General features: G+C 40.0%; 2 protein-coding genes across 7 annotated transcripts in view; one reads left to right on the top strand and one right to left on the bottom strand.

Annotated features, from left to right (window-relative positions):
• Window positions 1-13,580, bottom strand: part of LOC146544596 (uncharacterized) — a 43,844-nt gene that overhangs the window by 8,194 nt on the left and 22,070 nt on the right. For 3 of the 6 annotated variants that reach the window (XM_085220212.1, XM_085220210.1, XM_085220213.1), the window contains one exon: window positions 9,416-9,548. In XM_085220212.1, the coding sequence (XP_085076338.1) occupies window positions 9,416-9,548 (133 nt within the window). Of the gene's footprint in view, window positions 1-907; window positions 1,221-9,415; window positions 9,552-13,580 lie in introns of all 6 variants that reach the window. The other 3 variants (XM_085220208.1, XM_085220209.1, XR_014882297.1) reach the window with 2 other exon arrangements.
• The window catches only part of ELOVL2 (ELOVL fatty acid elongase 2), a 39,394-nt gene that overhangs the window by 3,715 nt on the left and 22,099 nt on the right, over window positions 1-13,580 (top strand). The window lies entirely within an intron of this gene.

Genomic DNA, 13,580 nt, shown 5'->3' on the forward strand with positions numbered 1-13,580 from the left:
TCAATATTTATGTCTTCTGTGGAGGTACTTATATACATAGGTAACACAGCAAAACAAACAAAAAGAAACTCAAAACTTTAATTCTGAGGGGGAGGAGGGATCATTTTTTACAACTCAATTACATTGGCATTAATACTGAAAGTACTCTGATTAGATGTCACTCTAACAACAGCTAGGTGGGTTGCTTTTTTTCATTTTCTTTTAATCTTAAATTTCTACAGCTAATGACTTTTATACTGCACTGCGTTTGCTCTTTCCCAGTCAAAACTGACAGCAGTACACAGGTCAGATGTCACAAACTGAAGGAAATAAAGCCCTATGTTTCAGAAATAGCTATATGAAGATATATAATTAGAGGACAAAAAAAATGAGATTGTTTTCATCATTGCTGGGGAACATTTTGCTTTGTTTCCCCATGAGGAGGACAGATATAGAAATGAAACAGTAAATTCTTCATATTCTGTGTCATTATTTGAAGGCTGAACACAGCAAGGAATGGAAGTTGGAGGTCGGGTGGCCGAGTTTCAAATAACTATCCTAAAATCAAGCGTATGGAATCTCAACAAACCATTCTTTTCTCAGTTCTTAAAGACCTGCTAAAGTAAGCTAGTCCTAGTTATCATCCAAGACATTTTGCTGCTAGCAAAGGCAATGTACTATGGCAGTCTAACTGGAGAAGTACCCTACAGAGATGAAGAGAAGTCTACAGTTGCCTTTATTTCTTCTGTGTGACAGTAGCTTATGCTGTTACAGACACATGGTGTTGTTGGAGCCTCACCAAGCAGCACAGTCATTAGCATTTCTATTTTGCTTGAGAGAAGCAGCTGTCCGGATGTTTCCATGGTGGTTTAAGAGTTCTGGACTTCAACATTCCGGTTATATGTGGATTAGACTCTGGGATACCTACTGTTGTCATTAAGGCAGCTCATTAGTTTGTGCACCCTCTTATCCCATGCCAGCAGACTGTTTTCTTTTACTGGGATTCCATACCCTTTAAAGAGGTGATTTTGGAGTTCATGCTCTCATTTAAGGTTTGAAAATTGGTAAATTTAGAGTTCTGGGGGGAGGTGGTGGAGGAAATGCTCTCTTTTCTGGCTTCCTTTTCAAACTGGAAAACCAGCCATCACTTCCTTTCCACTCTTCACTTAGTCTTCTTTCATCACAGTTGAAGTCAAAAACATGAAATAACATTTGAAATCCGGGTTTATGCTCTCAAAGATCTAAGGGAAAAAAGAGAGGAAAAAGTAATGACCAGTTAACAGAAGGAGGAGATATTTTCCTCTTGAAGTGTCGTTATGTGTTCTCATGTAACACTTTGGAAAACATGCATCAGATACTGTTTCTTTGTTTCCCTATACTACGCATGCATTTTCACAGCCAGAACAAAGTAAAAAAAACCCTGTTTCCTGCATTTCATTCTGGGCTGGATAAAACTGCTCCCAAAAGTAATGTGCTCTCAAACTGGCAGGGAATAAATGGCTGGCAAAGTCATCCAGGGTGATTCCCGTGCCAAGAAACTGGCACATCCTTCAGTAAGGCAGCTCTGAATAGCACCATCCACACCCACTTGCTCTCCTGTCACTGGTTGCAGCAAGCCAAGTTACTTCTATTGCAGTTCAGAAGGTCAGATGTGAGGCCGTGTGAGCTCTGCATCCGCTAAAACTTGGTATTTGTGGCAGAACAGTATTTTATTATGGACACATATTTTTTTCCCATGTTTGTCAATAGTCCACACAATTCCAAGGAGAATGACACAAAGTCTAGTTTTGTATCTACAGGCTTCTTGATCTGTTATTCATATCTCCTCACAGATGAAATATATGGACTGACTGCTCAAAGCTGCTCTTCTTTACAAATCCAGAAACTTTTTTAGTTTGAAGAAAGCATCCTTGTGCAACGTTTGTAAAAACATCTGCATCTCTTTTCTCAGCAGAGATGATGTTTCCTTACTGCTCTTCCTTGGGTAGAATCCCAGTGTCATTTTGCTGTTACACAGGAGATGGTACAAGGAGTATTGACTGTACTGGTTCCCACTGGAACCAAACTAGGGCTTGGCCTACATTCTTTCTGAGATGTGTCTTTTAATATCGACAGAAAGCCATGTATGAAGCAACACAAAAACCTCATAATTTCCAAGCTTATGGATGAAAAAGACATCAAGGAAAAAGTGTATTAAAAAAACCAGTTCAGATTAGCAAGGTGTTTATAAATTTCTTTCTTCTCCCCACCTTCTGCTCTTTTAGAAAGCAGAGATGACAGATGCCTTCTAAGCCTGCCAGTGCACAGGTTTACTCGATAACAGCAGTTGTCTTCACCCTCCAAAGTGCATTACACATGAATTGCTTCAGAAATGCAAACCTTCCCCTAGAAATCAGCACCTTCCTTTGAAAAAGCTACTTAAGGATGCTGGATTGACCCTCAAAAGCACCCTTGAATTTTTTCCTTTCCAAATACTGGAGCAAAATGGCTTTAACTGGAAGCTTAAAGATGAAGAATCATGAATCTGTCCATGCCAAAAACCACAGAAGTCAAAAGTATATAACTTTTCTGGTTTTATGGTATTCTGTTTAATTTCCAGGCTTCTCTTTTCTGGTAGAAGGCTAATTATGAAGCCTAAGATTTTTATTTTTCTGTTATGTGTCAAAAGCATCACAGGATGCTCACACATCCCTGGAAAGCTGAGACGCACCTTGTGATTTCTGAGAGCAGAAACACATTTGAATATTGGCTCAAAATTGGGCAATTTGTGCAGAGAAATGGAGGAAGTATCATTTAGTTTATTGCTCTGAGAAATACCAGTAGCTTTCCATTTCAGTGAAATATTGAGAACCTTTTGTTTTTAGTGCAGTTATTCCTTCCCTAGTGCTTGAGATTTGAATGGTATCTGCAAAAACCAACAAACAAACAAACAACAACAACAACAAACTTGAAAGATAAAAGACTAGATGAGAGTTATTTTGCTTACAATGAAAAACTCAGAAATATCATCGAATATCCCCCATAGCTTACCCTAAAGCGTAAAGCACCGCTCCCCTCCTGCACTTTACACTTACTAAATTACCAGCATCATGCTATTTCACACTGGATATCATTGAAACTTATCCTCAAGACTACATTTAATACCACTTTTTATGAACGAATTTATTTTTAATCAAGTATAAGCTGTAGCCTGTGGTAAGATTATAACGTATCCATGCTCAAAGAAAATAATACCTTGATTGTATCTTTTCTAAGATCAAAGTTTAAAACACTAGCTTTCTCACTTAGTGTGTGCAAAAGGAAGTCATCTCTTCCTTCGACACCTTTGAGAGATGGCAGAATTTAGATCAGAGGGTGTTTTGGTTGAAAATTGCAAAGCTGAAGCCTAACCCAGAGTAGAAACTCAGGTGAATGGGTGTAAAAGGGAGAAACAGCACAGCGCTGTATCATTTTCCCTCCAGATGTGTTTTCATGAGTGTAAAAGAGGGTTTGTATTTCAAGATTTTGGCTCACAGCTCATGGCTCCACTTACTATAAATGCATTCAGAAATACTCAAGTCCTAAGCACTCAGTAGATAAGGAATATCTTGATAAGCTAAAACCAAAGAAACCCTTATCAGTCTCTTAGTCTTCAGCAAATGTGGGGCTTCATGTGCCTTCCTTTTTCACATGTTCTCCACCAAGTATGACGGCATTGATAGACACCGATGCAAACGTGATTCTTGGCAGTTCTCACTGGCTGCAATAAGGTGGTTATTTACATGAAGGAGGACACACTAATGTGGAAGTCATGTAAAGAAATACTGAGCTAAATAACAAGGTATTCACTGCAACATGACCCTCTGTGACCCCAAAAGCAAAATGAGATCATTAAACTCCCATGATGAACTCTTTTCTCAGTTCCAGAATTCCAGAATTAGATGAGGTTTGAATATTTATTACCTGAAATTATCTTGCACTTGATTCAATAAGCCATTTCGGGATATATTATGATCAACATTCCATTGTTCAGATCTTCAAGTTAATACAACAAAAAACTGTATCTAAATTTTGAAGAAGAAATGTGTATAGTCAGGATGAAGGAAGTGTTCAATTCAATTAGAACCTCAGATGGCACAGTGCGTACACCTAGCTGAAAAACATCCTGAAGGACATCTTCAGACACCACCTACTGATTTCTGTCTTAGTATCTTGCTGAAATAAATCATTTGAATAAATAGTTTGTTCTAAAGACTACGGATATTTGCATTTCTTTTAGTTTACTTGCTTAAATAACCCTCACTGCTATTGTACATTTGCCACCCCACTGCATTTATAAATCCTACAGATTTCAAAAGAGGTGCACGTTTCTTGCTATAGTCTGTTTTCTAGGGGAACTGTGTTTTGCTCCTGTTTTTTTGTTGTTTTTTTTTTTTTTCTTAACTCCTTTGTATCTTATAATATTCAATAGTTAGATTTTTCATCATTACCTTTTCCACTTCTGGCAGACAACAGATTTTTCTGTCAAATAGTTATTCTGCGCCTGCTAGTTATTTTTTATTCTGCCTTTATTAGTTCTCCAGGATAGGCAGCTTCCCATTTTGTGTCATTAAGGATATATGTTGTGATACTTAAATCATCTGAATCATCAACTCTAGGTACCATCAATGCTACTTCTAACATGTCACTTAAAATGAATGCATTTATTACATTTACTTATAAGAAATCATCATTTCTTCAAAATGTAATTCCCAGCAACACACCTGAAAAGCAAAATAAGAAATTCTTTGAAGAAACAGCAAAACTAAAGAGATCTGAAACATGTTTCACTTGTTGGAAACCTGAGTTCACAAGGAGCTCGTTTTCTGGAAACAGGCACCAGAGACTTGATCGGTGCCTGTGATGTATATCAGGTCTCAATTTGGGCTGACCTTGCCAGCAACCCTGTTTTCCTTTTAATAGCTATCTATCTACTCCAGGCAGGAACCTCATCTATACCTAACAACTGATGGAACCAGTATTTTTCCACACGACCTCTAACTTTGCAATGGCTCTAAGAACTGCTGCGATACTTTCAGAGGTAATTAAATCAATCCGGAGGGATGTGACCATCACTGTAGTGCAGGTTTTTTTTCATGTAGGTGAGAAGTCACATGAGAATTCCCAACTTCAGGATAGATAGAACAGTTCAGTTGGAATGGACCTACAAAGATCATCAAGTCCAACCACTTCAGGGTTAATAGTTCAAGTTAACAGTCAGTAGTTCTGATGGTGTTGTCCCAGTGCCTCTTGAACACTGACAGCATGGAACATCTACCACCTCACTAGGAAGCCTGTTCTATCATTGGACAGCCCTCAAGTCAGCTTAGGTTGAGCCTAGCAGGTGGTCTCCCAGCATGATGAAGAAAGCCATGTGAAAGTCCCTGCCAGGAAGGCCAATTTTTCAATACTGTTCATAATGAAGAAAGCAAAATTCATGTTCAGACTAACATATCTGCTGAAGAAATGAATGCCTTCTAGGCATGTGTTCTTTCTATGTTAGTTATCATGACATGCTCAATCTTTAATTTTTTTTCTACTTTTGCTTTTCTTCCTTAAATCAGCAGTTAATCATAAACGAAAACTAGTATCAGTCCAATAAATTAGAAGATTACAATTTGTTAAATAAAACAGATTTGAAGCTTATGAGTTTATGTTTAATGTGCAGATTTTAGTTTTATAAACAAATACTTCATCCTAAAACTTTGCGTTTCTTTCCCAAAATGAGTTGCACTCATAACTATAAAGTTCCCAGTACTGAGTTGTGTGCCTGCATTCCCCACGCAGCAGTTCAATGGTTTTGAATATGGGTAACGATCTCAAAGTGAAATTGAAAGGCTTTGCGTGTGTTGCAAGATTAAGGCTGAAACCTTGGAAGCTTGGATCTGAACTCTAATCCACAGCAGCATACTGCAAACACCTCCTCCTCTTCCACTCTTTTCCTTCCCCTTTTTCCTCTGCCATTCTTATAAATCATTTGGCAAGTATCTTTGCCTAGGGGCAGCAAGGAAGAGTGTAGCAAATGACTGCAAAACACTAACACTTAATTTCTCTAACAGGCAGATAAATATAATCAGATTTCCTTCACCTGAACTGTAAGAACAAATCTGTAAATTGATGCAGTTGCTTTTAAGGATGAAGCAGGCTACAACATGGCTTATCGTAACCAGCCTCTGTATGGAGAAAAATTGGAAGAACACATCGTGAGTGTCGATTTTACTCCTATTCGGGACAAATCCCCTTTATTCTTAGCCCCAGCATCTTTTAGTATCTTACACTGCCTATAACCATGCTCTCGAGTAGGGAAAAAAACTGGTTGGTTTCTTACAGCTAGCTCAGCTCTGCCCTTTCTCCAAGGCCATCAATTAAAGCACCTCTAGATAAAGACACTGCCACAATTACCTTGCAGCACTTAGCTGCTCTGCCAGAGTCTTTCATTACAAGGTCTGAAGAGAAATTATAGTACTAAGGCCTCACTCCTAGCAGTATGTCCAGTGAATCTGGATGAATGGGCCGTTGTGCCCATGTGCAGCTCTGCTGGTCCCAGTGGCATTCAGCATTTACTCAAAAAGTGTTGGGATATAAATATGCAATAAGCAATCTCCCTCTTAGGTCTCCTGCTTCTTCCAGATCCATTCCCATGTGGCAAGAAAATAAGAGAACTTGTTGTTTATATCTTGTATAATTCAATGGATGGAGAATTTTGAGGCATTGTGCCTTTGTGAAATTAGTGCACCCAATTTGAATTTGTTTACACATGCAATTTTCCAAAAAGGAAATACAACTGGATAGAATTTATCTCAGTAGCTTTATTACAAGGATTAAACAAAACATCTATTACAGGGTTCAGGAAAAAAAGAAAATGCCTAGGCATTACTATAGATGTGTTTTTGTGGGTTTTAATCCCACTTTGTACACATCTGAAAGCTTAACTTTAACTTCTAGAACACGTTAATTTAGGAAAACAGGAACTTATCTCAGAAGGACTGCAGTTTGGAGGATCTATAGTAAGTAGAGAAGTAACTACCAAAGCCAACCAAGCATGTGAACATCTGTCTGATCCTGTTCCAGTACATGAGATTACTGCTCCTAACCCTTTGCTGCAGCACCAGAATGAGCTGCTGAAGGGAGACAGGCAAAACTGCTCAGTACTGGAGAGCCCTGCTCGTAGAACACATTTTAGAAAATCCTTTTTGATCCCCCCTGCCTGTAACAGGAGGTGCAGGCAGTCCCTTGCACATTAATCCCCACGGTGGGGACACAGCGTTACATTGCAGACGTCTGGGATAGCAACCAAGAAACCTACTTCTCAGGCATAGAGCACCCTTTGTCTCACTGCACTGCCAGGACTGTGGGAAAACACATTGGGTGTTTTTTTGTTGCTGTTTTTGCTTTATTTTTTTTAAGGTTCATTGTCTAGCCAAGAGATCCTGCACACAGGTTTAAGATCTTCTATTCATCTTTCATTTTAAAGCCTGTTACAGTGGAAAACTGAGAAAAGATGCAGTACTAGCAAGGACATGTTGTCTGTTTGTAACTTCTGCTTTCTCCATAAAAATGCTCAAACACATATATGCCAAGTATAAGAAGAGCCCTTCACACGTCACACTAACTCACAAAATCAGCTGCTGTGCAGTGACAAAATCTGAAAATAGCAAGGAAAACTGAACTATCATGACGTGGCATACTTGGGAAAGTGAGCTGCCTTGTGAACTTCTTACTGTAAATCTCCCTACCATTCCACTTGCTCCCTGCCTCCATCTTGTTCATTCAGTGTATGGCTCGAAATTTGGGATGCTGGATTTTTGCTGCAAAAAACTTGGCATCAACATATGTGCCATGTATGTGACAGCTATGGAGCAGAAGCTGCTTACACAGACAAAGCTTTGAGGAATATTCTGTTCCTGGTCAATACAAAGCCTTAAATAGCAATTGCCCTCTCTTGTGCTGGTGGAGTTATTTTCCTATGCTTCTCACAGTGCAGCTGTCCAACTTGCTCTTATGCAACACGAGGTGACACACTGCTCCTTCATTAAGTAGCTTGGGTTGGCATCATTCATCAAGTCTAGCTGTTCAGGAGCAGATATGGTAAACCACAAGGCTTTCATATGGCTGATGTAAAGTCAGTTCTGATACCGATCATCTTCTCAGCCCTTTGAAAGACCAGCAAGAGCTGAAGTGAGTAATAAGGAAGCAACTGTAACAGAATTATCCCCTCTGCACAAACCTCATTGAGGCTCTGCCTGTAACATAAGAACCTTCCTGCTCCCAGGGAAATTTTCTCTTGTTCAGGCCAGGACTGGTTCCAGGAGGCTGAAGCTTTGCCTAAGAGAGCAACTTACTCGAACAAGTAGGGGGAGGTAGAACTTTTTCTCCCTTTTTATTTCTGACTCTTTCCCTTTCTATTTGTTCTCTCACAGTCATAGCCTGTCACTGTCAGGAATTATGCCCCATCTCAGTTCATACCATCATTTTAAATCTGATGATTAGAGCACAGGAAAAACGAGGTCAGTAGTTGCTGCTGTTTTCTTGGGAACTGACAGGCCATGTCTAAGGTCTCCCAAGAGAAATCTTCTTTAATTACAAGTTAAGCTGATGTTCTCCTGAGTAGTAGGTAGAATCAAGGAGATTACTTTTAAAAGGATTGTACTGATCTGCTTTGGTGACAGTTTCATTTTGAAACTCTGATAACAAGCAAGTGGATGGAATATAAAGATGTGGTTTTCAGGATGGCATGTGACTGACAATGCGAAGAGGACCACAACAATCACTCTTTCTTTCTGCTCTTCTTTTAAGACCAGATGAGTTCTATTTTAAGAACTGTGATTACTGCGTTTTGTTTTAGTGCTTACTTAATACAATTATAATGAACAGAGAAAAAAAAAAAAAAAGTTTAGAAGCTGTAGAAGGGAAATCCTACAAAGAGCAATTATAGAAAGGATGTTTTCCATCCTGGAGAGAATGACCACTTAGCATTTTACAAGCATAAAACAATGAAAACCACATAATAGGTTGCATGCTTTCAAGTGCTTGAATTATAAATAGATGCTGGGAAAGCAAATGATTATTAATTGGTTCTTAAAACACTTCTATGCTAATCCATGAAATTGTAGTGGGGGGGGAAAAAAAAACCACCAGAAAAAAATCTTCCAGACTCCTTTTGCTGGTCCTTAAAGTAATGAAACAGATAATTAATTTTGTAAGTAAAATTTGTCTCATGATGCTATTGCCATCTTACAGTAGCGTGGCTAATGCAGTCAATAGCCAGGCCTACCTTATTCTATGTGACAAATTAACACTGTTTTTTTTATGACTTGTAGCAAGTTGGATAGTCTAAAACCACTTATGTCCTAAGGAACATTGTAAGCAAGTAATGATCTTTCATGAGAAACTGTTTGGCCTCATAGAGCGTACTCACCTTTGACACTGACGGTGCTTTGACCGGATCTGAGTCCTGACTCAGAGGATGTAAGACAGGTATTTCTTCACCTGGGTCCCCATTCCCAGATATGGGCTGAGAGGGCGTAGCACTGAGCCAGACTGCAAAACGCCTGCTGAAAAGAAACATCTTATTAAACAAAAGTAAAAATCCCAGAGCAGAGGGGGCCCAAACATCAGTGCCATTTCTCCAGAAGTGATGAACCTGGAGCATGTTGGCTCCTCACCTGAGAGCAGCTCAGACTCCTAAGCCAGGCATATTGCATGAAAGACCAGCATAACTTGCTTTCTTGAGTAGGTCGCCCAGCCTGAGCTGATCAGGTGAAGTGCCGTCTGAAGCACAGACACCTCCTGAAGCAGATGTTTGCCCTTTTCTGCTCCAGGACAACATGCTGCCTGCAGGGAAAGACAACTTCCTACCTTTCCAATTCCCTAGTCAGAGGGAGCGCTTTACCCTGCACTGCTCTAGCTGTGTATTTTCCCTCGTTGAAGGCTCTTAAAGAGCCTTCTCTTTCAGATGGAGCACTGCAGGGCACTGGATGAGAGGAAGCAGGGAGGCGGTGGGAATCATTCTCCCCATCCCTTCCTGATAGACAGTGCCATTTGTCCTAAGCACAGTGATGAGAGTACATCACTGACAACTGCAAACCACATCAGGCACTGATTTCCACCCATACAAAGAAGGAGAGGAGTGAGAAATGCAATCTGGATGGCAGCGTTTGTCTCAGGGATTAATGCTCAGCATCCATCGAGAGCCCCTCACCCAGCACACGTTTTTGGGGGGCAACAAACCAGCTCACTGAAGGGTTCTACCTCTCCATTGAGCCTTGTGGCAGAGCCCTGTTGTTTGTAGGCCACTCTTTCTGTTAATGATCTCTGGGAGTAATTCCCTGAAAGCTGTGAAATGTCTAAGCAGGGGCGTGTCAGGAGAGCTGTGTCCTCCTCCGTATGCAGGCCACCCAAACGCACGCTTCACAGAGGGACACAGTTTTTCCACCTTCAGGCCACAAAGTTACCCGCTGATATGGTGTCAGTGAAGACACCATCCAATTGCTTTGGAACCAGCAATAATCCCCCCCCAGAAACAGCAGGAGAAAAGAAGGAACAAAAAGTGTTCCCTATACAGCAGATCTCCTGCCCCAATCCTTGCAGGAATTTGCAGTACAAGACCACATCCTCTCATCCTTATTTCCAAGCACCAGCAGGCACAAATACTGCAGTCTTCAACCCATACAATGAGGACTAGATTTGGTGAATCCTTGTTAGGGGTCTCACAGTGAGATTCCTGTTCATGTTAAGTTTTTTTCTACAAGCTCAGGCCTAGTGAAGACAACTTGCAGTAAGGTAGATTCGCAAGCTCACTGCACCACTGAAGATTTAACTCTCCCTCACAAGATGTAGAGAGAATGCAGAACTAAAAGATAAGGAAGCAAGGAAAAAATTCAGTTTGCTGTGTGAGCAGCACCTTTTAGCAAGCTCTTGGAAACTCAGGCAGACCCAGTGTTCTGCCTGGTACAGGTCTACTGGCAGCTTACCCCTTTCCTGAAGGCATTGCTAAACAAAGCAGTGTCTCCAAACAGCAACAAAATAAGAGAACCAGTAGACACAAGCATCCTAATTTTTAAATGCTGGTATCAGAGGAGAAGCTAGACAAAATATTTCAGAAAAAATATCTGTTATTCAAATTCTAGCCACCTGGGAAGCCCCATTGCCATATCTGCTGAAGATAAAACTAGAGGCTACATTTAGCTTAACTGCTTAACAAACCTTGCATTCTTCCATTCATTTTTCATACAATGAATCATTAGCTCTTCTGCTTATTGAGGAAGCCACTGAATACACAATGTTCCCATTAGGTAGTGTAAGCCAAGCAGCAAGCAAGGCAATATTCTTGAGTCTTCCTTTGCAGCTTCCTCTCTCTTATCTTTTCACCCTCAATAATACCTCTAGCAACTCAGCTTTCTCTATGGTGACTAAATCAGCACAGAAGAAAGTGCTCAGCACTTTTGGCTGTAATCACTCTCCATGCAGCTGTTCTCTACATCCTCAGGAGAAAATGTAGAAAGCAGCCTATGTGATGGCTCAGCTCTGCCACCAACTTATTCAGGCAGATAACCAGCAGGCCTGCAAGCTATCAGTGTCACATAGGATGCCAACCTGTATTCAATCGTATTCCAAATATTTGCAGAAATAACCCTTGGCTGCAAGGATGCTGTCCTCTTAGTCACACAAAGTGCTGAATTTCATAACTGCAACTGAAAAATGTCCCAGATGATTGCACATACGCATCCAAATTTTAGCAGCAGAACGGAGCATATATTGCAAAGTGTGAGAAAACAATGGGAATAAAATATAATCTGGTTGAAAAATATTGAAATTCAGATAAATTGCTTTCAAACAGAACATGTCCCTCTTACAAATACTACTTGCATTTCCAAAACAAAGACACAGATTTCTCTTTTCTTATAGCTCTAAAATAATAGTTGTATCTTTAGATGGAGTCATCAGCAGTTCTTTCTATTAGTTGTTTTTGGTTGTCTTCTGCAAAACAAGAGCACTAGCAGATGTTGTCCATGTATTACATGGGCACTGCTCTGGATGGACCTGGAGCACTAGCAGAACTATCCTTCCTGAGATTCTGCACCATTCTGAAATGGTGTGGGTCACTGCTGTCACACTACATTACATTCTTTCTTAGGACAAGCCCAGTTAGAAAAATTTCCTGGCTTTGCAAAGCCATTTGTTAGGAAGGAATCAAACAGTGAGATTGCTATGTTATCAAATCATCCCACATATGTGTATGCTGCACAAGCAAAAAAAGCCCTTTGGGTAGCAACCTTTATTTGAGAGGGCTGTGCTTCTTCTAGGAGCTGTGGCAATCTCTGGGCTGATTAAGACTTTGTAATGTAGGCTATCCCTTAACCTTAGTCAGTCATCAGAGTTGAATGAATATCCAGGAATGTGGAGCACAGAAATTCCCATACCGAGTATAGAATCCAGTTTCTGATTCTTGAAATAATTAATCTGAAATGCTAAAAAAATAAGATCTAAGAAAGTTCCCATCCAGCTAACTTCTTCCTTCTTTCCTTTCCTCCCTTCCTGCCCATTTACTAGAAGCAGCAGTCCTCACCAGGCTGGCTGGCCACTTCTCTCCTGAGTTCATTCTGGCTTGTTCTTTCTTCCAATGAAATTACCCAGCAGCTCCATACATTAATTGTGAATTGCATAAAGCAACATTTTACTATCAGCTTCTGGATGTCTTACCTCCCAGTTTCACCTAACTTCCTCTTGCCCCATTGCAGCCTCTGGCTCACCTTTCTGCCTTCACCTTCATCTATCTCCACTGCTTTCCTCTACAGACAAAACAGAAGTCATAAAAGATAAAGATGACAAAAACCCCCACGGTGGTCTGAAACAAACTTCTGAAGAAGAAATGTCTCCCAGATTTGTTCCAGATTAATTTTAAATTCTCCAGTCAGTAAAAAGATAAGCAATTCATTTTACAAGCAGTTACACCACAGTCCTGAGATTTATCTTAGTCTATATGTTTCTTCATTTCAGCCCCTATTGCAGATGCTACTTCTTTAATAACTGTGCATTCAAATACATACAGGTGCCTAAAATAAGTTTCTTTAACATGCTGATAAACTCAGATTAATTCCAGTACTGCTGTGGAGCAGAAATCTCCAGGGAATTAAGGAAAAGATGCCACCTCAACAAGAGAAAAGAAATCACATACAGTTAATGTATATTTTTTTCTATCATGGTTGCATCAAATACCACATTCACTTCCAGAAGCTGGCACCTACCCCTGGTTTTTGTTTGAAACCTGAAAAGAGATCTTTTTTGTACAAAGACTGTTTAAATTTCTGCACAGCTACGTAAGAACAAATAACAAAACATCCTGGACTTCTTGAGATACTAAATGCCATTCCAGGCTATTGCTTGAAAAATAAACCACTAATACAAAAGGTTCCCAGGTAGTGCAAGATTGAATGCAGCTTACTCATCTGTAGGAAATTCATTTCATAAAGCAATTTAGAATCCACCTAATCAAAAGAGCCTCACAGACCTATGCATGCTTGCATATACTTAATAATACTCAGCAATTAATCAATAATTATTTGTACTTTAATCTAAGATAT

This window comes from Meleagris gallopavo, chromosome 3, assembly GCF_905368555.1.
Source record: "Meleagris gallopavo chromosome 3, MGAL_WU_HG_1.1, whole genome shotgun sequence".
NCBI lineage: Eukaryota > Metazoa > Chordata > Aves > Galliformes > Phasianidae > Meleagris > Meleagris gallopavo.